The sequence below is a fragment of the Platalea leucorodia genome (genome assembly GCF_965183815.1).
Source record: "Platalea leucorodia genome assembly, chromosome: 11".
Classification (NCBI taxonomy): Eukaryota; Metazoa; Chordata; class Aves; order Pelecaniformes; family Threskiornithidae; genus Platalea; species Platalea leucorodia.
In genome coordinates this window covers 18718444-18739427 of record NC_138833.1, presented here as the reverse complement: position 1 = coordinate 18739427, position 20984 = coordinate 18718444, and the positions used below count along the sequence as shown (strand labels likewise).

At 46.2% G+C, this 20984-nt stretch overlaps 1 protein-coding gene across 1 annotated transcript in view; it reads left to right on the top strand.

Moving 5' to 3' along the window:
• Positions 1 to 20984, top strand: part of FAT2 (FAT atypical cadherin 2) — a gene marked incomplete at both ends in the record, with an annotated part of 46282 nt that overhangs the window by 14135 nt on the left and 11163 nt on the right. Inside the window, 13 exons of the mRNA XM_082323855.1 lie at positions 1469 to 1608; positions 3318 to 3593; positions 4049 to 4259; positions 5259 to 9311; positions 11560 to 11756; positions 12389 to 12542; positions 13335 to 13568; positions 14381 to 14770; positions 16007 to 16221; positions 16851 to 16988; positions 17660 to 17803; positions 18542 to 18739; positions 20061 to 20868. Of these exons, the coding sequence (XP_082179981.1) occupies positions 1469 to 1608; positions 3318 to 3593; positions 4049 to 4259; positions 5259 to 9311; positions 11560 to 11756; positions 12389 to 12542; positions 13335 to 13568; positions 14381 to 14770; positions 16007 to 16221; positions 16851 to 16988; positions 17660 to 17803; positions 18542 to 18739; positions 20061 to 20868 (7158 nt within the window). The remainder of the gene's footprint in view (positions 1 to 1468; positions 1609 to 3317; positions 3594 to 4048; positions 4260 to 5258; positions 9312 to 11559; positions 11757 to 12388; positions 12543 to 13334; positions 13569 to 14380; positions 14771 to 16006; positions 16222 to 16850; positions 16989 to 17659; positions 17804 to 18541; positions 18740 to 20060; positions 20869 to 20984) is intronic.

Below are 20984 nucleotides of genomic sequence, written 5' to 3'. Positions count from 1 at the left end.
CTCTTGGTTTCTATACTGGTGGAAGAGGACAGGATTTCATTTTCCCTGCTAGGGAAGCAAGGCATCACAGTAGCTGGCAACCAAGCGGGTGATGCAGAGATCCAGGAGCCTTCAGCACCGCATTCAAAACCTCACCTTTCCCAGTCCACAAAGACTCTGTCAGTGGGGTTGGTGGTGTCTGCAAAAACTCTGATGAAGCAGCATCTTTCTTCATCTCTTTTCTTTCCTGGGCTTTCTCTTTCTCTTTGGCACCGTGCAAAGAGAGCCCTTCTCTCTTTTCTCAGCGAAAGGCATCCATGGGTCTCTCTTTTCCTCTGTCTCTGCTGCTTTCTGTCTCCTTCCCAGCAGGAAAATGGTGGTCCAGATGGCTCGGAACCACTGCATTTCTTCCGCAAGGGAAGATGTGTAATTTAACAACCAGCCAAGATTTTCCCAGCTGGTAAGAGAACAAAGCAGAATCCAGAGCATCCAGTAGCCAGGAAGGGAGAATTTGAGACCTGGGATAAATTGCAGAACACTGCTTCTACCTCTCCATACCTCAGAACAGCGTAGCGGTGTTTCATGTACAATAGAGAACTAAAAGGCCACCAGCAAGCGAGGCATGAGAAAGGAGCTGCCATGCCAGGGCTGCACAGCAGTAGCGTGAGGGACAGCCTTCTGCTGCTGAGCTGCTCAGGCCTGCGGTTCCCTGCACTACGCAGCCATCTGGGTTGGAGGCAACAAGCTCTGTTCACCCTGGAAGCACCGTCTGCCTCCCCAACTGTTCAAGTATTGGGCTTCTTCAGGTAGCTCACAGGCTCCCAACTGTGGCAATGAAGACCATGGCTGATATGCCCGCAGTGTGACCTTGAATTGGAAGCCAGCAAGAGTGCTGTTCAGCCCTGCAGGTCCCTGATCCATGCTAAGCCTGTGATGCTGCATAGCTGGAGACCTTGTGCAAATAAATCAATGCTCAAATGTGCCTGTTGCAAATCTAGCCAGGGCATCATGTACATACGTGCATCCTTCCCCCTTCTCGCCTCCTCCTCATTTTCTCTAATTCCCCTCACCTTCCCTTTCGTACTCCTTTGTCACCATCTGTGACTACCTCTTTGTCCAGCTTCTCCATGTCCTCCCTGTCTCCTGTGTCCATCTAGCACATTTTGTATTGAGTTTCCAGATTTGGGGGAAACCTCACCTATGGCACTGTCCCCAATCTAGCTGTGGCCAAAGAGGTACAGCTAGAGTGAATGCCTGCACATCCTCATTCAAGGTATGTGGCTGGCATGCCACATATCTGTGGCTGGGCATGAGCTCCTTGTGTGGTTTGTGTATGGTGTCTGGAGGGGAAATCCTTGTCCTTTGGATCTCCAGGCAGCTCCTGGAATCCCTTCCCCTGAAGAGGCTGCCGGTATCTGCAGTTTGCTCCAGACAGAAATCTAGCTGTAACTGTCCCCCATTTCCTTTTCTCATCTCTCCCTTATCCCAGGTGGGGATGATGACATGGATTTTGACATTGAAAAGAGCACAGGCAGCATGGTCATTGCAAGACCCCTCGATGCAAGGAAGAAGTCAAGCTATAACCTGACAGTAGAAGTCACTGATGGGTCCACTACCATCAAAACCCAGGTAATGTTTTTTTCTTTAGTAGAGACCCCATCTAGAGTGAATATATGCCAAAGGGAATCTTTCTTCTGACTCTAGTGAGCTCTGGATCAGGTGCCAGGCACAAGAATCTCCTTACACTGTGATTACACAGTATCCCAAGTCTTTCCTAAGTACCAAGCTAAGATTTGTTTTATGTTGTTGGAAACACAAATGGTCTAGGAAAGCCCGGGTCTTTCCTGTTGATCACCACCACCAGCCAAGCTGGGGTGGCAGTTCACACTCTCAGACCTCAACTTGCTCTCAGCTGCTCAGGCTGAACTACAACATGGCTGGGACAACATACTGAGACATAAGGGAAATACGTATGCCGTTAGATGAGGCTTGGGTCCGTGGTACCATGTCAAGGGGTATTCCTGGGACTTGCTAGCCTATGTAAAGCCAGCAGATGCGTCTGCAAGAGGTGAGGTGAGGCCCTCCCCTGTGCTGCTCCAAGTGCACGGAGCATTGATAACATATCAGCACTGGGGCCACGGGGCTGAGTGGGGCAACTGCAGAGATACTGCCTCCTCTGAGTTGCCAAATGAAAAGCAAGCACTGGTGAAAGGAGGCACGCTGCTCTCAGACATGTCCCCAAGCACCAGTCAAAATGGTTGCTGAGATTTGCCCATCTTTACCTACCCTCAGGAGGGGTATTCAGGGCTTGATCTTTCACCAGCTGCTTTCTCCACACATAAGAAGCATTCAAAAATCCAACCTTCACTGCACAGGAAGACTTAGAATGTGAGTCACCCGTCAGTGACGCTCATCGTGGGAAATTCACTGTGGAGGTTTGCAGGGATGATGAGTGAGGAACACGGACGGCTATCTATCTCAACTATCTTCAAGTAGTGCTCCAAATAAACAAACAAAGCCACACCTTGCCTGGTGTGCATTCCCTGCCACTTTACATCTCATCCCTACATTTATTTTGGCACTCAAGGCCACTGGCAAATGTCAAAAAACCTGCTTGTGCAAAATACCCATGGCATGTTCAGGTTTGCTAAAGGAAGCAAATTATTACACTTGGTTGGGACTTCCTAAGATGCAGTCAACACTTTAGTAGGGGGGTCAGGACAGTCAATGTAGGAGGCCAAACAGAAGGAACTAGGTGACTCTGCAGGCAGGATTCAGGGAGGCCATTCACAGGAGTTTGCTGTTAAATGCAGAGGGGAAGATTGGGCTAAAAAGTATAGACCACAAACTTTGCTTCTCCACACATGTGCTGCTCTTGAGATAGGCCAGCCCCTCCCTTCCTTTACCAAACATCCCCTCTCTGTGAGCTTTCTGGTGTGTAATTAATGAGTGCTGGTGTGGAGACACCAGCCAGCAAAGCTGGCACCACGGCTGAGCAACTGCTACTTTTCACAGCAGGCTGTGACGGTTTCCTCATGTGCCAAGCGCAGGCACGATCAGTCTGAATGGCTTGCCAGATTGGAGATGTTAAAAAAAATGAGAGGAGGCAAACTGAAAATCACTGAGGGAAGGCATAGCAGGAGTTCCTCGGGGAGAAGGACGAAAGGGCTCCCAGTCACCATGGGTGGCAAAGCCCCAAGAGTTGGAGAGCTGTGATGGTTACGGGGCTCAGAGCATTGCTACACCCAAGAGGGATTGATAGCTGAGATTTTACATGGCTGCATAAGTCAGGTTGCTCCCACATCTCTGCTGCCCTCACTGTGCTGTCTCCCCCACAGGCATTTATCCACGTGATTGACATCAACCAGCACCGTCCTGAGTTCCTGGAGAGCCATTACGATGTGAGGATTCCTGAAGATACCCCCTCAGGGAGGGAAATCCTTCAAGTCAGTGCGACAGACAAGGACAAAGGCAAGGGCCTCATCTACACCATCCATGGCAGCGTGGACCCCAAAAGCACAAGACTTTTCCAGTTGGATCCAAGCAGTGGGGCCCTCACAACAGCAGAAGGCTTCAGTTCCCAGCCCATGCCACAACACACCCTAACAGTGATGGTGAGTCCCAGCCAAACCCTGCTGAGTCCATCAGCTTCTCCAGGATATATGGGTCACTGGAGAAATTCAGACTGGTTCTAGTCTTTGAGGGAGGATTTGTCTACAACAACATGGAAGAGGAAAGCAGGGTCTTAACCTTTACTATATAACCACCCTGGATAAATCCAGGTAACACTCTGCTTTCCTCTAACCATGTGCTGACCCCATCACCTGCTAATTTCATTGGAGGGCTACTGGATTCTTGGACAAGAAAGCACAGTGGATAATTGTTAATGTTTAGTTTCAAGTCCAAGGCTGAGTTTTGGCGCTGAAACTTACAGGCTGATTCCCACCCCAGGGGTTGGTACCACTGAAACACGCCACCCTCTGTAAGAGTCCTGATACTTGGAAGCCTGCTGCAGGAAAGGCTGCCTACTCCCTGATGTGACCATGCCTGCTCTTCCTCTGTCATTCAGGTACGAGACCAGGAGGTCCCCATCAAGAGGAACTTTGTTCGGGTCATCATCCGTGTGGAGAACTGCAACCTTCACCCTCCACAGTTCAGCAGCATCCATTATGAAGCAGAAGTGCTGGACTCAGCAGTGGTGGGGACAGAGGTTATACAAGTCAGAGCCCTTGATCAGGACCAAGGAGCCAATGCTGAAATCCACTACTCCCTTCAGGCAGGTGAGAGCCATGCAACAAGACAGTTTAGGCTATGAACATGCCTGTACTTCCATGCTCTAGCTAGTGGCCAGACAGTTGACCAGCTTTCTCTAGCTGTTGCAAAGAATAGTAAATGGCTTCACATAGCTAAAACATGATTCTTTTCCTATCTAGAGAAAATCTAGAGCAAGCAGGTAATTTCCATATTATGGAAATTTCTGTATTATGGAAAAAGCATCCTTCCTTAGGAAAACAGTTCAATGTTCAGTCACTGGTCTAAGGAAAAATGTGACTGGATGTGTTAGAACAACTTAAAATCTTCTCTTCCCATCCATGGGAACTGAGGGAGAGACCCTTGTCCAGTTGTTAGGCAAAAGTACTCCCATTCCCACAGCAGTCATCATTACTTCCACCAGTTCTACCAAGAAACACATCCTTGAGCAAAGGTGAGCACCCTCTCAGCATTAGTTGATGGTCTTTTTGCGTCGTACAAGCTCAGTGGACAAGTGTTTTATTATTCACTCTAGAAGTTAATACTTAAATATTTATGGCTGTGCCACACTGCCTATTTAGCAGGTAAATTCTTTGCAGAAGACAAGCCATCCTTTGCTCCATCTTTCTCACTGCAATTTAGATCAAGGACTGAGGAATTTAATTGCTCCTGAAGTATTGGTAATTATAAGCATGACAGGGCTTGAAGCAACTAGTACCGTCTATGCTACCATGTTCTGTACACGAGGCAAAAGCTTCAAGCACATGCTCTACCACCACTAAATATGCTCAAATTAGAAGGGTATTTATCTCTAATTTACATTTTGATTGAGTTAAACATTAGCTCATAGATCTCAATGGGTTCATTGTTCTTAGAATGAAAATTATTTGGAAATTAATGTAGATTGTTGTCTCCCAGTGAAAGAAACAGATGTTAATTAGGTCTGGAGCATCTATGGAAAAGAGGTTCAGAAAACCAAAACCAATGGAGTGTCTGCATTCTTCACTTTGTAATTTCTCTTCTTGCAGGTAATGGGGAAGGTTTCTTCAGCATCGACCAATATTCTGGAATTATTACAGTTGCCCAGAAGCTGGACCCATCCAGGCAGGAGCGATTTACTCTTATTGTAAAGGCAGAAGATCAGGGGTTCCCTCAGCTTAAAGATTCTGCTACCGTACATGTTCGCATTAGACCTTCTGATCGAACACCTCCAAAATTTCCAGAGGCCGAATACATCACAGAGATCAGTGAATCCACTGCTGTTGGCTCTCCTCTGATCCAGGTTTCAGCCACAAGCTTGTCACCAGTCAGCTATGAAATAAAAGATGGAAATGGAGATGGAGTATTCTCCATGAATTATCAGTCAGGCCTTATTTCCACTCAGAAGAGCTTAGATTTTGAGCAGGTGTCTTTTTACCAGTTGAAAGTCCGTGGCACCAACATGGCTGGAGCATTTATGGACACGATGGTACTTATCTATGTCATAGATGAGAATGACAATGTGCCCATCTTCGTTAAGCCTTCCTTCATTGGCTGGATCATGGAGAATGCTCCATCACAAAGCATGGTTCTGGATGAAAGCAATGCTCCCCTCGTAACCCATGCAACAGATGCTGATCAAGACTCCAATGCTCTTCTGGTCTATGAGATTTTGGAACCGGAGGCACTGAAATATTTTACAGTAGATCCCAGCACAGGGACATTGACCAGTCGTGCTGATATAGACTATGAGCTCAACTCAGTTTTCCACTTCAGTGTACATGCACATGACAGTGGAAGTCCCAGCTTATTTGCATCCAAGCCAGCCAAGGTCACAATCCATGTCAAAGATGTGAATGATTCACCTCCAGTCTTTTTCAAAGACACTTATGAGCTTTCTGTCTTGTTACCTGCCCACCCAGGGATGGAGCTTTTGTCAGTGCAGGCAAAAGATGCAGATTCGGAGGTGACCTACAGCATCGTGGAAGGGAACCTTGATAATGCTTTCTATATTCATCCACTCACAGGTCTCATCTCCATTCTTAACGCTACTGGCCTGGGAAGCTATCGCGAACTTACAGTCAGAGCTGGTGATGGCTTATATAAGAGTACTGCTCTGGTTAAGCTAAATTTAACTCGAGCACAAGGTACCGGCTTAAAGTTTGAGCAAGACATATATACAGCAACTGTGATGGAGAACTCTACAGATGAGAAGACTCTCACCATTCTTGGAGTCAAGGGATATCAGCTAAATGAACCACTTCTCTATTCACTTTTGAATGGAAAGGAAAGATTCAAAATGATCCAGGCATCTGGAGTACTGCAGACCAAGGGTGTGAAATTTGACCGTGAAGCACAAGACATGCACGAGATAGCTGTGGAAGTGAAGGACAATAGGAAACCACCAAGGGTGTCCCAAGCCACAGTCAAGGTTTATGTAGAGGATGTCAATGACAATCCACCGCAGTTTGAGAATGTGCCATATTACACCTCGGTGCAGGACGGCACAGAGCCAGGCGATGTACTTTTTCAGGTGTCAGCAACAGACAAAGACATAGGCGATAATGGAGCTATTACCTACTCATTTGCAGAGGACTACAAATATTTTTGGATTGACCCCTACCTAGGAGATATCTCACTTAAGAAGCCTCTTGACTATCAAGCTTTAAATAAATACAACCTCCGAGTCATTGCTAAGGACAAAGGCGAGCCTCCCCTCCGTGCTGAAGAGGAGGTTGTGATCAGTGTGAGGAACAAATCCAACCCTCTGTTCCAAAGTTTGTACTACCGAGTGAAGGTGCCAGAAAACATCCCCCTGTACACACCTATCCTCCACATACAGGCTCGCAGCCCTGAAGGCTTGCGCCTCATCTACAACATTGTGGAAGAAGACTCACTGAAACTGTTCAGCACCGATTTCAAAACTGGTGTCCTTGCTGTCACAGGTCAGCTGGACTACGAGCTAGAGACAAAACACATGTTCACTGTTAGAGCCACAGACACAGCGTTAGGATCCTTTTCAGAAGCCAGAGTAGAGGTGGAGGTAGAGGACATTAATGACAACCCCCCTGTATTTTCTCAGATGATCTACACAGCATCTGTCTCGGAGAGTTTGCCAGCACAGACCCCTGTTGTCCAGCTCTTTGCTTCTGATAAGGATTCAGGCAGAAACAAAGTGGTGTCCTACCAGATCTTGGATGATGGTTCAGCTGCTACCAAGTTCTTTAATATTGATGCCACCACAGGGCAAATAACAACAGCTCAGGCACTTGATTACGAAAAAAATCAACAGTTTCGCATGAAAGTAAGAGCTGCAGATCATGGGATGCCTCCACTTAGCAGCGATGCCCTGGTAATTGTGGATGTGACAGACATCAATGACAATCCCCCTGAGTTCAGCCAGCTTCAGTATGAAGCCAAGGTAAGCGAAATGGCTACGTGCGGGCACATCGTGATAAAAGTCCAGGCCCTGGACCCCGATAGCGGAGACACCACCCGACTGGAATACGTGATACTCTCAGGCAATGACAACAGGCATTTCACTATCAACAGCACTTCTGGAATAATATCCATGTTCAACCGCTGCAAAAAGGACTTGGAGTCATCTTACAATCTCAGAGTTTCTGCTTCAGATGGAGTTTTCAAGAGCACTGTGCCTGTGTATATCAATACCACAAATGCCAACAAATACAGCCCCTCTTTTCAGCAGAATGTGTACGAGGCAGAGCTGGCAGAAAATGCTGAGATAGGTACCAAAGTGATTGAGCTGCTGGCTATTGACCCAGACGGTGGCCCATATGGCACCATAGACTATACCATCATAAATAAACTCGCCCATGAGAAGTTCTCCATAGACAACAAAGGCCGTATTGCCACACTGCAAAAACTGGACAGGGAAAATTCAACAGAGAGAGTCATTGCCATTAAAGTCATGGCCAAGGACGGGGGTGGGAAGGTGGCATTCTGCACTGTCAAAATAATCCTTACAGATGAGAACGACAACCCACCTCAGTTCAAAGCCTCTGAATACACACTGTCTATCCAGTCCAATGTAAGCAAAGGCTCCCCCGTCATCCAGGTACTGGCTTACGATGCTGATGAAGGTGCAAATGCAGATGTCATTTACTCTGTTGACTCCGTGGAAGATGTGGCAGAAGACCTTGTTGAGATCAATGCTGCCACTGGGGTTGTTAAGGTCAAGGAGAGCCTTGTGGGTTTAGAAAACAGAGCCTTTAACTTCAAGGTGAAAGCTGAAGATGGCAGACCCCCTCACTGGAACTCCCTTGTCCCAGTGAATCTTCAGATTGTCCCCAGGGAGGTGACATTGCCGAGGTTTTCTGAGCCCCTTTATACATTCTCTGCATCTGAGGATCTTCCAGAGGGATCAGAAATAGGGTCAGTCAAAGCTTTTGCAGAGGATCCCATCATATACAGCCTGGTGAAGGGAACCACTACAGAAAGTAACAAGGACGAGGTGTTCACACTGGACGAACAAACGGGGGCTTTGAAAATCAAAAAGGCCATGGATCATGAGACCACCAAGTGGTACCAGATTGATGTTATGGCTCACTGCTCACATCAGGAGACTGAGCTGGTCTCCCTGGTCTCTGTGAACATCCAAGTGCAGGATGTCAATGACAACAGACCTGTTTTTGAGGCAGATCCCTACAAAGCTTTTGTCATGGAGAACATGCCATCAGGAACCACAGTCATTCAAGTGACAGCTAATGACCAGGACACAGGAAGTGATGGACAGGTGACCTACAGTCTGGAAGCAGAATCTGGCAACCTCCGCGGACTCTTCACCATTGATGGTGAGAGTGGGTGGATCACAACACTAAAAGAGCTGGATTGTGAAACTCAGGAGATCTATCGGTTTTATGTGGTGGCCACTGACCATGGCAGAAAAGTCCAGCTTTCTTCCCAAACCCTGGTGGAGGTCACTGTCTCTGATGAAAATGATAACGCTCCACAGTTCACCTCAGATTTCTACAAAGGATCAGTAATTGAGAACGCGGAGCCAGGGCAGGTTGTTGTCACGCTGAGTACCATTGATGCAGACATCTCTGAGCAGAACCGGCGGGTCACATGCTACATAACTGGTGAGTTTTTCCTGACTTTAAATCTTCAGTGGGCAAGAACAGAGTATCATCTCAAAGTGAGGATTTGATACCTTGTCTTATAGAATATTAATACAGAAATAGCATTATGCTGACAGTTCTGTCAGAAGCAGGAGATGAAGCCTGAGCTCTGTCATGAGCTGGACTCTTCAGTTAAATGAGTCTGGGCTATCCCAAACTCCTGAGTAACCAACTGCAGGGGGTGGAATTATCATTATGGTAACTATCCCACCACTGATTCATCCAATTTATTTGGAAATAAATAAATAAATATTATACATATAAGTAATTACACAGTACTGTAGATATATTTATTTACACTTTCTTAACAGAGAAATAATTAAGACAGTGTAATTGTAATATCTGTTGGAAGGACAGAAGCAGAGGTACACCAGGAAGGAAAGTTTTTCTCACGTAGATACTGTGATCTGTATTTAAAGTCTTTGACCCAGCTTTTTGTCCGGCAAACAGTGCAGTCGGTTTACACATCACACATACATGTAGCCTGCCTGTATTTTTTAATAACTATATATATGCACATAGGATGTGTATAACTTTCTGGTATTAAATGTGTTTCCTATGAAGCCATGTTGACTTAACAAATAATTAGACCTCACAAGGCTGCAGTTAACCACTGTGGTGGATGGTGGATTGACATTGTCATGTCAATCTTAGTGAGGGTTTTGGCTAACAAGAAATACTAAAGATGACTCTTGCATCCCTGAAACATCAGTTGTGCCAACTAAAATTAACCACTGCTGCAAAACAACAAAAAAATTTATACTGGAATGTTTATTGTGCACCTGCACAAGTAGAAGCTTGATTTTACAGTACTTGTTGACCCCAAAGGGTCTTTCTCAGACCTGGAACAGATATTTCAAATTAAAATGTTTGTTAAACTCAAATGAAGACCCTTCAGGGTCAAAATATGTAGCCAGATCATGCTGCAGCCTGTTATCTATTATTGTAACCATCCAAAACAGGGGAGGAATGCTGGTACTTTCAATTGGTTTATGGCATGCCTAGGTATTTGCAAGCCTTTGGGAGGAAAGATTAAATCCAGCTACGTATTCGCATTTCTACCATCTTGAAGGTAGTAGTAACTTCCAACTACTTTAAACCTGAATGCACGCTTATGTTAGTGGTGAATCCCATATGTTCTCTCTGCTTTGTACTTACAAGCACAGGTCAAACTCTACCCATAAACATATAAATGCAACTGCAGTATAGTACTGCAGCAAAAGAAAGGAGGAGGTGAACACAGAGCCTAGTTTCCCATTGTTCACATGCACATTGATTTCAAACACACAGAAACTAAATCTGAGCGTGGGCTGGAGTCTCCCAGCATCAGAAGAAGGGCTAGAAGATGTCTCACTGTGGCTCCAGATTCACAACCTCATCACCGCAGCGCAAATGAAAGCAGAAAGAGAGTGAATTTAATTTACCCAGCTGTGCAAGGTCCTTCAGAGTCTAACACAAACAAGCCCTGCAGCCAGCTCTCTTCATTGCCTCCCATTACCTAATGTGCTCCCTCCTTCTGCCCAACGGCATGGGTTCAGCAGAGGACACCAGCTCCTTGCCAGAAGTGGGATTCTCCAGGGGCAGCATCCACCCCACAAGCAGCATGAATCTGGTGGACCAGAGAGCCTGCCTAGTCTGAATTTACCTGTCTCTCATCATTTGATTCTTACAGAATCAAAAAGTAGCCCCAGAAAGTGCAGCTATATATTAAACGCATCTATAGGTTAAAAGCAAATACAACTGTACGTGGTACTGTAACTATAAGATACAACCAATGTCTGCAGGGTATTTGCAACTCTCAGATCCCTTTAGGAACATGCACTGAGAAATACAGACACGCTTTAGGAAGGTGAGACAATGTGGTTTTGAGGCAATGAATATGCACGTCTGCAGAACATTACCAAGACGTTTTTGCAATAAGGAGTTGCAAAAAGTTGTTTCCTCCTTCCAGCCCATTCATCTCCCCAGTGTATTATTCAGACAGCGAATAACAGAAACAGGCAGGGTATTTCTCAGCTGTGCAGTGAGGTAGACCAAATGCTCCCCACCTGGCTGATACGACACCAATGCCCTCTCTGCAGCACCACTGCAAGTCCTTCAGCTCTCCTAAGGGACCGGCAGTGGACATGTCTATATCTCCTTCCCTTATCGCTTCTGATTTTCAGCATTCAGTAAATGCCTTTTTTCCTTGCCTCCTCCTCCCTTCTAGATGGAGACATACTAGGACAGTTCACAGTTGACCAAATTGAGGGAGAATGGACTATTTCTTCCAAGAAACCTCTGGACAGAGAAGACACAGAGAAATATCTCCTCAAGGTTATGGCCTCTGATGGGAAATTTCAGGCTACCACTGAAGTAGAAATTTTTGTTCTGGATATCAATGACAACAGCCCCGAGTGTGGCCAGGTAAGACGTCTGTTCTGGGCCACTGGGGGCACAAGGGGAGCAGCTGGGAAGGAGAAAACACAATAGCAAGGAAAAAAGAACAGAAAGAGCACGTTAAGAGGGTTTCGCTTGTCATAATTCTTCTCACACAATCCTGTTGCTTTGATTATGCTTAGCAATTTTAATTAAGTTGCATGTCAAGCAAGAACATTAAATCTAGCCTCCAAGCATGTTTGCCAGCAGTAAGTGAGCACCTAAGCATTATGAAGGATAATTTTTGGAGATAAACAATGCCAGGAAGCCTCCTGGGTAGGGGCATGTAAATTACCGAGTTTTATATCCTGCTAAGCTGAGAGATTCCCATCAGGAGGTTTGTTATTGTAGAGAGCTGATCGCTGCTATGGATGTTACCCATGGTGAGAAAGAAGAGAAGTGGTTGCTTCCCAAAGGAGATTCAAAGGCTTGTGTGAAATGAGCTCACTGGTCCCAGTCCACACCCCAGCAGACGGCAATGTGAGACACATTGTGTTCCCCTATAAACGACATGGTTTATCCTTCTCTACGAAGCTTCTGCTAGTCCGTTCCTCCCCATACAAGGTGAAGGTATTTTTGGAGATGGCTCAGATGCCAATGACACCTTCTGTCCTTGCCAGATATTCTACACTGGGAGAGTCTCTGAAGATGCTCTGCCAGGTCTTTTCATTTTGAAAATATCAGCAACCGACCCCGACGTCGGCAGCAATGCCCAGATAACGTACAGCCTCCACGGCCCTGGCGCAGAGGAGTTCCGGCTGGGCCCACATACAGGTGAGAGCTGGGCAATGGGATGCTTTTATCCTCTTCCTCACCCACTCTTGAGAAATGCGAGCTCCCGGCATGGCTCAGCACTTATCTCCTCTTAAGCAAACAAAAGGACTGTTCATTCCAGCTCCCCCAAGCTAGGAGGGGATGGCAACCAGGCAGGTTAATTGCAATACAGCATACAGGAGAGCGAATTCTGCGTCTTCCTGCTAGCTCTTTCTTTACAAATGTTGGCATTAGCATCGTTAAAATGAAGGGCAGACACTATTGCTAACAGCCAGGTCTCAAGGAGGAGAGATCAGCAAATATTACAGTGCTGGCTTGAGCCAAAGATCCAAGTTCTAAACTCTAAAAAATGTCTTAGCGAGTCTTGGGCAGTGTATTTGCCCAAAGGTTTCCTCCTTTCCAAAAAGACATGATGATCATTCTAGAGATCACTTAGTGTTCATTACATTGCAGAAAGCTTAATGCAGGAGGGTTTATAAAGGTGTTTAGAAGTACAATTTATTTATCAGCACTTTTATCCCATGATGGCATCCCTCACATGAAGTTCAGCCTGACTTGCAGGACTTTCTGTGCCAAGCCCTGCCAGGGCACTGGCTGACAGTGATCCGAGAATAGCCCTGAGCAACGTGGTGTGGACACATCACCGCTATTAGCCGGATTACAAACAATGTTCAAACCCAGTCTGTTGTCTCCCACGGTTCATCCAGGAAGGCACTGTGCTTGAAACTCTCTGAGCTCTCCTAGGCTGTCGTTGCAAAAGGCAAGACCATCTCCTGCTGTTCTTTCCAACAGGGGAACTGACCACGTCTGCACCTCTCGACCGTGAACAGAAACCTACATACCATCTTGTTGCCAAAGCGACTGATGGCGGAGGCCGTTCCTGCCAGGCAGATATAACGCTGATTGTAGAGGACACGAATGACAACGCACCGAAATTCTTCCCCAGTCACTGCGCCGTAGCTGTTTTTGACAACACCACAACAAAGACACCCATCGCTGTGGTTGCTGCCAGGGACCTTGACGAAGGTGAGTCAGAATGGGATTTACTTTTTAGTAGAGGTCATCTTTCGTCCTGAATAGAAACCTTTGAAACCTAGAGAAGGGCTGCAGCAATGGGCAGAGATGATTGAATCTTGGCAAAGTTGTGCCTGGATCTCATTGCTGACATGTTCTTGACTAGCAGGCTGGCCTCAGCATTTTTATGACCTCGTAGGAAGTGCAATATCTGTAGAAACATGCAAAGACAGACTTCGAGGACATGCTCAGTAACTGTAACGTGATGCACAGTGCAAGCTGACACACAGTTCGTCTAGGATTCAAACTGGATAGAAATTTTACCGAAGGTGGGATCAAGAATAAGTGTAATAATGAAAAAAGGAGCTTTAGATCTGGATGGGGTAGATGATATGGATGGAGAGGTCCTTCTGAAGACACGAAGATTCTCAGAAACTTAGGGAAGGCTCCTAAGAAAGGAGCTTTTAATAAACCTCTCCAGCAAATGCTGAATTTACAATGACAGAGAAGCAAGATCATATTTATCTGCTTCAGAAGCAGATATGAAGGGAACTGAAGTTTTAAAACAAGGGAATTAAAAATGGAAAGCACTAGTAAATACAGACAGGCGATGCTGTTGCATGATAGTGAGGGTGGCTAGATGTCTGAACCTGCAGAAGGACAGGGGCACACTTGATGTTCAGACAGCCTCCATTTTCCCTAAAAATTTAAGGTCATTTAGGTACACATAGTCCTGCTGGATTAAAAAAAATAATAATAATAATAATTAAGACTGCAGTGTTCCTACCCATGAATTAAATGCAGCCTGTCCCTTATCCTTCCAGGTCTTAATGCTGAGGTGATCTATTCTCTCTCTGACTCCGCCAATGGACACTTTTCAATTGAGGAAACCACAGGGGTGATCCGTCTGGAAAAGCCTCTGAAGGATTCACAGCACTCTGCATTTGAGCTGACAGTCTGTGCTACCGACCGGGGCACCCCAGAGCCCCTCTCTGCTCTTGGCACTGTCACTGTCTCTGTTGTGGATCTAAATGAATATCTGCCTGTTTTTCTGGCCCCTGAATATGTGGCCATGGTAAAAGAAGATGTGGCTGTGGGTACGGAGGTCCTCAACTTGTCAGCATTGACAAGGGACAATGCAGAAAACACAGACATCAAGTATGAAATTGTGAATGGCAATGACCACGGAAAATTTCAGCTCAACTCAAACACAGGTAAGATGGTCTCATGCCCAAGCAGGTCCAGCTGGATCGAACATCAAAGGCTGTCCTTGTATGCATCTTCTCTAATTCTTCTCCATTTGGCTTGCATTTCTGCTCTCCTCTGTCTTTAGCCAGCACAAGGGTAGGGAATACAGTCTTCTCTTCTACCCTAAATTTTGCCACCCAAGTCACTTGAAGGGTGATCCAAATCTTATTGAAATTAGTGGAAAGATTCCTGTTATATGTCTGGGATCTGAGATGGGTCCATGGGAATGAGAAATACATGGAGAATAAGATAGGGGAATTTTTCCACTTTGAAATGCAGAAGTTGGTTTCATTTAAAAAAAGTCTCTCCATCCTAATCTCAGAAGGAACCTTTAGGCCAGGGTAGCAGGCAGCTTTATTAGTTAGCACTCAATGAATGTGGATAACACCAATCCATTAACCATGAGCAGGTATTGAGCCAGGTTTACTAGCCCAATAAAGCACTGCTGTATTTGCACAGCAATCTGATAAGAGCTGTTACCAGAAGGCCAATGTTAACTCCCCAAAACAAGCCCTTGGCTGCGTCTTCAATGGCCTTCTGCCCTTGGCTGTAACATCCTCATCCCCAGTTCTTTCCTCAGTTTATCTGTCCCCAAGGCTCTTGCTAATTTTTCCACATCAATCTTCTTATGAGTTTGTACATCTGTACATTTTTTTTTTCTTTCATTTTATGTTTTTAGTCCCTGTTCCTCACTCATTTTTTAACAGCCTCCTCCTTCTTTCTATGTTGCATCCCAAGCCTCACTTACAAATCACAGCATCTTGCCACACACCTCTTTCTCTTGCACAACTCCGCATCTACATGTCACACCTTTTCATCCCGCCTGTGACACAGTTCAGTGATGCTCTACTGCTGCCTTGGTCACAGCTTTCAATAGCACTGTTGGGCTCTGATCCTGTTTTGTCCCAGATCTTCTCCAATCAAGATTCTTAGAGACTTCCCAGAATGAGAGTTTATTTCATATCTTCAAACACTTGCTACCAGAATAAGGGAGGTTATGGCAGAATCAGTTCAATTATATTTTGGTTTATGTGATGCCCTGACTTCCAATATTCTGATTTAACCAGTCAAAGCTATGTCAACAGCACCTTTTCAGCTGGCAGTTTGGCAATCATCTCGGTGTACCTCCAGTATTCCAAGAAATCTCATGTGCCATTCATTCAAAGTATCTTCTGTCCTTTTCTATCCATCTGCCAATACAGGTGCCTTATACATAAATGGGAGCTTGGACTTTGAAGCGAGTCACGAGTATTACTTATCCATCGAGGGTACACGGAAGGGCTCAGCTTCTCTCAGCGATGTGACCATGGTGGTGATCAACATAACCGACATCAATGACCATGCACCAGAGTTCATCCAAGACCCTTACTTTGCTGATATCCGTGAGGATGTTGCAGTTGGAGAAATCATCCTCACGGTACGATTATGAACCAGGCCAGATGTCTTTACCTATTCTTGTATTTGCGCTATGCGTTATTTACTCTTCTTTTGCACTTTATTTTTCCTTGGACACAGCCACCTCATTGAGTTTGTGACATTCGACGTCTAAGATTTAAGCGTAACTTTAAAAAAGGATGATTGCCAGAATTCCTGATGCTCCATAGACAGCGAGAACACTTTGCCTTAGACGACGTCTTTAAGTGAAAGCTTGAGATACCTAAGGGGGGCTCAGGAGCTTTGAGGCCCTCACAGGAGAGTTAAAATGCCTGTAGAAGGCCAATACCCTTGTGACCTGGGGACGGCAGAGCTTCCCTGGGCAGAATAGTGGAGCCCAAGGTATACCCATGTGGAGTTCCCTGCCCAGCTGGTGTTACCATCACAAAGGTGGTAAAGTCAGGAAAGAGACAAGGAGAAAGTCACTGCTGTAGCTTGTTGAGTTTTGTCTTGAAAAAAATAATGAATATCATTTATGTAAACCACCTTCCTTCTTCCTCATTTGAGGCAAGCTCAAACCAATATCTTTAAATGACAAGGAGGTCCTGCCCCCATTCCTCCACAGCAAGGCCCTTTTGGGCCACAGGTCCTAGCTTTTTTTTCTCCTAACAGGTATCAGCTGATGACTTGGATGGAGCAATGAATAATCAGATCACATATTCAATTGTGGGAGGGAACCCACTGGGACATTTTGCCATTCAGCCCAAAAGTGGGCAGATCAGCATTGCCAAGCACCTGGACAGGGAGGAGGTGAGTTCAAGAAAATGGGAACAGGAGCTCTAAAACAGATGTGCCCCAAAAGACTGAGGGAGCACAGTATATTCAGCTACCTCCTGTTTTCTGAATGATCTACTCGTAATACTGTAAGCAGAAGGCAAGTCTTTCATTCATTCTTTCATTTTCTAGACTCACAGATACTGCTGTAGGAAGGCTGGGCTTTAGGGAGGGCAATATAGCCTTCAGTGGTCACAACTCCAGGCTGTGGTCTGCTCCGCTGGTGCTTCAAGCTGGCTGGGTGAGAGCCAGCCCCAAACTGGAAACCAACATGGTTGGTTTCTGCTTCTCTGCATCAGAGCATTATAGAAAACAGGTATGGGGCGGAGATAGAAAGGTCATCTGGGCAATCTCTCATTCATAAACCAGTAGCAGCTCAAACTACTACTGACAGATGTTTGCCCAGCTTGGTCTCGTCTATCTTTGGCAAGTTGCTTCCCCTCTCTTCAACTGTTGTGAGGCTAATTTTCTTTAGCACTGCGCTTTGAGATTTATGGATGGAGAGCCTTAGCCAAGAGCAAAGCTATTGTTATGGTGCAATGTATGGCCTCAAGCACTTTAACAAGCTGTAGCACAGTAAAACATCAATGTGAAAGAGCCACCGTTCCTCTATTTCTCCAAGTAATCATGCACTATAAATCCTCCAGATCCCCAGCCATTCCCTGACAGTTCGAGCCACAGACAACGGTCACCCTGCTCAGTTCAGTGATGTTGCTGTGCGTGTCCACGTGTCTGATGTCAATGACAACCCTCCTCGGTTCTTCCAGCTCAACTACAGTGTGGTGGTACAGGTAAGCCAGGAGGTGGTTTGTTCTCCCAAGTCCATCTCAGGGTACTAAGGTACTCATGCATGGGCTGCTGTTGGAGCAGAGGGGTGAGACAGCGATGAAGCATGCTGTTGCTTTGTGCTCTTTGCCACAAAGAGATGCAAATATCTGCAGGGGCAGATATTCTGCCAACAGATGCCATTTTCTCCTTCAGATAGCTTCAGGCACCTCCTGTCCTTTATGACAGGAGAGTCATAAAGAGTGCGGAGAGTCATAAAGAGTGCAGAGCTTTTTCACACTTTCCAAGCCTGACTTGCAGCCCCTTTCTCCCTTCCAATTGTCCATGTCTACACCACAACATAAAGAGCAGATCCAAGCACATGGTCAAGCATCGTCATGTCTGCTGGATGCAGCCCAGTTGTCACTTGGACTCATAACGCCTATAGGTAGTCAGAAAGAAACATTCACAAAACACGCTTTCATCTGCTCTTGTGCTGGCATGACTCAAAGGGAAAGCAACGGCATCAGCTCAACTGTCTGCACTTAGCTGCCATGTACGTGATGCGATGAAAGGGAGTCCCTGGCCACCGCTGGGTCTCTGCCACTGCTGGCAAGAGTCTCAGTCTGTGCGTACCAGAGATGCACATGGGGTGTGGGATTTGTTTCCCTGTTCCTGATCCAGCAGCTCTAGGGGCAGTGTGGGTTCCCCTGGGCCTTTTCTCTTTGCTTGCCTTTCTCCATTAGCATCTTTCCCCATTTCAGGAGAATGCTCCCGTGGGTACAAGTGTCCTGGAGCTGATTATGAGCGACAGAGACTCCCCAGAAAATGGACCACCATATTCATTCCAGATCACCCAGGGCAACGACGGGAAGGCTTTTGATGTCACCCAAAATGGTCTGCTGGTGACATCATCCGTCCTGAACAGAAGAACGAAAGAACAGTACCTATTACAAGTCCAGGTAGAGCCTGCCTTACTGTCCTGGTATCTGAATTCCCCAGCCAAATTTAGTAGTAACAAAATGAGAGTAGGATGGCACAGCTGGATGGAAACATCTCTGGCTTTGGAGAAACCCAATTCAGGCACAAATAACACAGCTTGGAACCAGCTCCAGAGCTCATTTCTCCACACAGCCTGCCCACAAGAAGTTGGGAGCCAGCTTCTGCATCGATAAAATCAGATAATATGATCATGAGAAATACCGTCAGCAGTTTCCTTAGGCAGATGCTTTTCCCAGCATCATTCTAGTGACTTCCAGTTTAAAGTGAGACCTGAATCTGATCCTACAAACTTTCTCCCATTATTCTTGTCATTTAAGAAGTGGTTTAAGTTCCTCTTCGAAGAGGATTTCTATTGTTGCAGAGTGAATTAATTATTTTTCAATGTTATCAGTAAGGATAGTCTATTACAAACAAAAGGATAATAACAGGTAAAGTACATACTACTTCAGTAATGGTAGTTGTTCTGAAAGCTAGGTACTATTATATTATAAACCTCAACCACTAACTGCCTAAGATTAGGGAGAAACTTATCCTATAATCTGATTATTCGCATTTTTCTATTTTGAGATTCCTTGACTCATGCTAGGCAGACACTGTCAGAGGTGGGACACAGGCTTAAATACTCCAGAAGGTGAGGAAATGTGTTGACGTGCACAACTGCTTTATATCTTTGTACACTCAGTTACTCAGGGAACCGCAAAGATTGGCAGCATCTCTAAAGATGATTAATCCTCAGGAAATCAGAGCCACTCAGGTGTGCCTCAGCTGCTGATGAGCACACACAGAAATGAGCACGACCCCACCGCTAACAGAAGGTCTCAATCAGTCTCCATGCTGGAAGGCATGCTGCTGTTTCCCTGGGGCCAGCTCCAGGCAGAGGTCCAACACTGCTGCCAATTTTTCCTATTCCTTCTTCGTTCCCAACCCACTGCCTGACAGGTTCCATCCATTGCTACCTGCAAGGCACTCTCCTTCATAGAATCATAGAATCGTTAAGGTTGGAAAAGACCCTTAAGATCATCAAGTCCAACCATTAACCTATCACTACCAAGTCCACCACTAAACCATGCCCTCGAGCACCATGTCTACCTGTCTTTTAAATACCTCCAGGACTGGGGACTCAACCACTTCCCTGGGCAGCCTGTTCCAATGCTTGACTACCCTTTCAGTGAAGAAGTTTTTTCTAATATCCTTCGCAAGACCTTATCAGCCCATACAGTCAGGTGAGGTGACAGTAAGTCAGCATGTGGCTATAATGGATCCTTCTGTTTTCCTTGACAGGTCTCTGACAGTGGTATCCCTCCCCTGTCCTCATCTGCATTTATAAATATCCAAGTAACTGAGCAGAGCCAGTATGCCCCCTCAGCCCTTCCCCTGGAAATATTCATCACCACCAACGAGGAAGCCTTCCGAGGTGGCGTTCTGGGCAAGATCCATGCCACGGACCGAGACCCCCATGACACGCTGATGTACACTTTGGTGGCAGAAGTGCCCCAGGAGGGACTTTTCTCTGTTGGGGCTGCAGATGGGAAGATCATTGCTGGGGATAAGCTTCCCCATGGCCACTACCTTCTGAACGTGACAGTCAGTGACGGTACATTTGTAGCCACCACCAGCGTCAATGTCCATGTGTGGTGCTTCACACAGGAGGCCTTGGACAAGGCGGTGGTGCTACACTTCCGCCACCTCTCCCCTGAGGAGTTTGTGGGGGACCATTGGCGCAACTTACAGAGATTTCTGGGAAACATCCTTGTCACCCGGCGCCAAAATATCCACATGGCCAGCTTACAGCCTGCAGCTACCTCTGATGGAGTGGACCTGCTTTTGGCTGTTGGAGAGCCACACGGCTCCTTGTATGAGCCTCGGGTCCTCGCAAATAAGATCACTGTGTCAGCTGGGGAGATGGACCAGCTCGTTGGTCTCCGGTTGAAGAAGGCAATTCATGTGCCATGTCATGGGTCAGATTGCGCCCACCGGGTCTGCAAGGAAACCATTCAGCTGGATCCAGGCATGATGTCTACTTACAGCACTGCCCGACTCAGCGTCCTCACCCCGCGGCACAGCTTGGAGCAAATCTGTTCTTGCAACGGTGAGCAATCCTTCCTGGTAGCATCCCACACTACAAACCCGGGCATATTGTGTTTTCCTTCAGTACACTGTAAAGCACCTGGACTTTCCATGGAATTAGGTTGTCCCAATGACCAA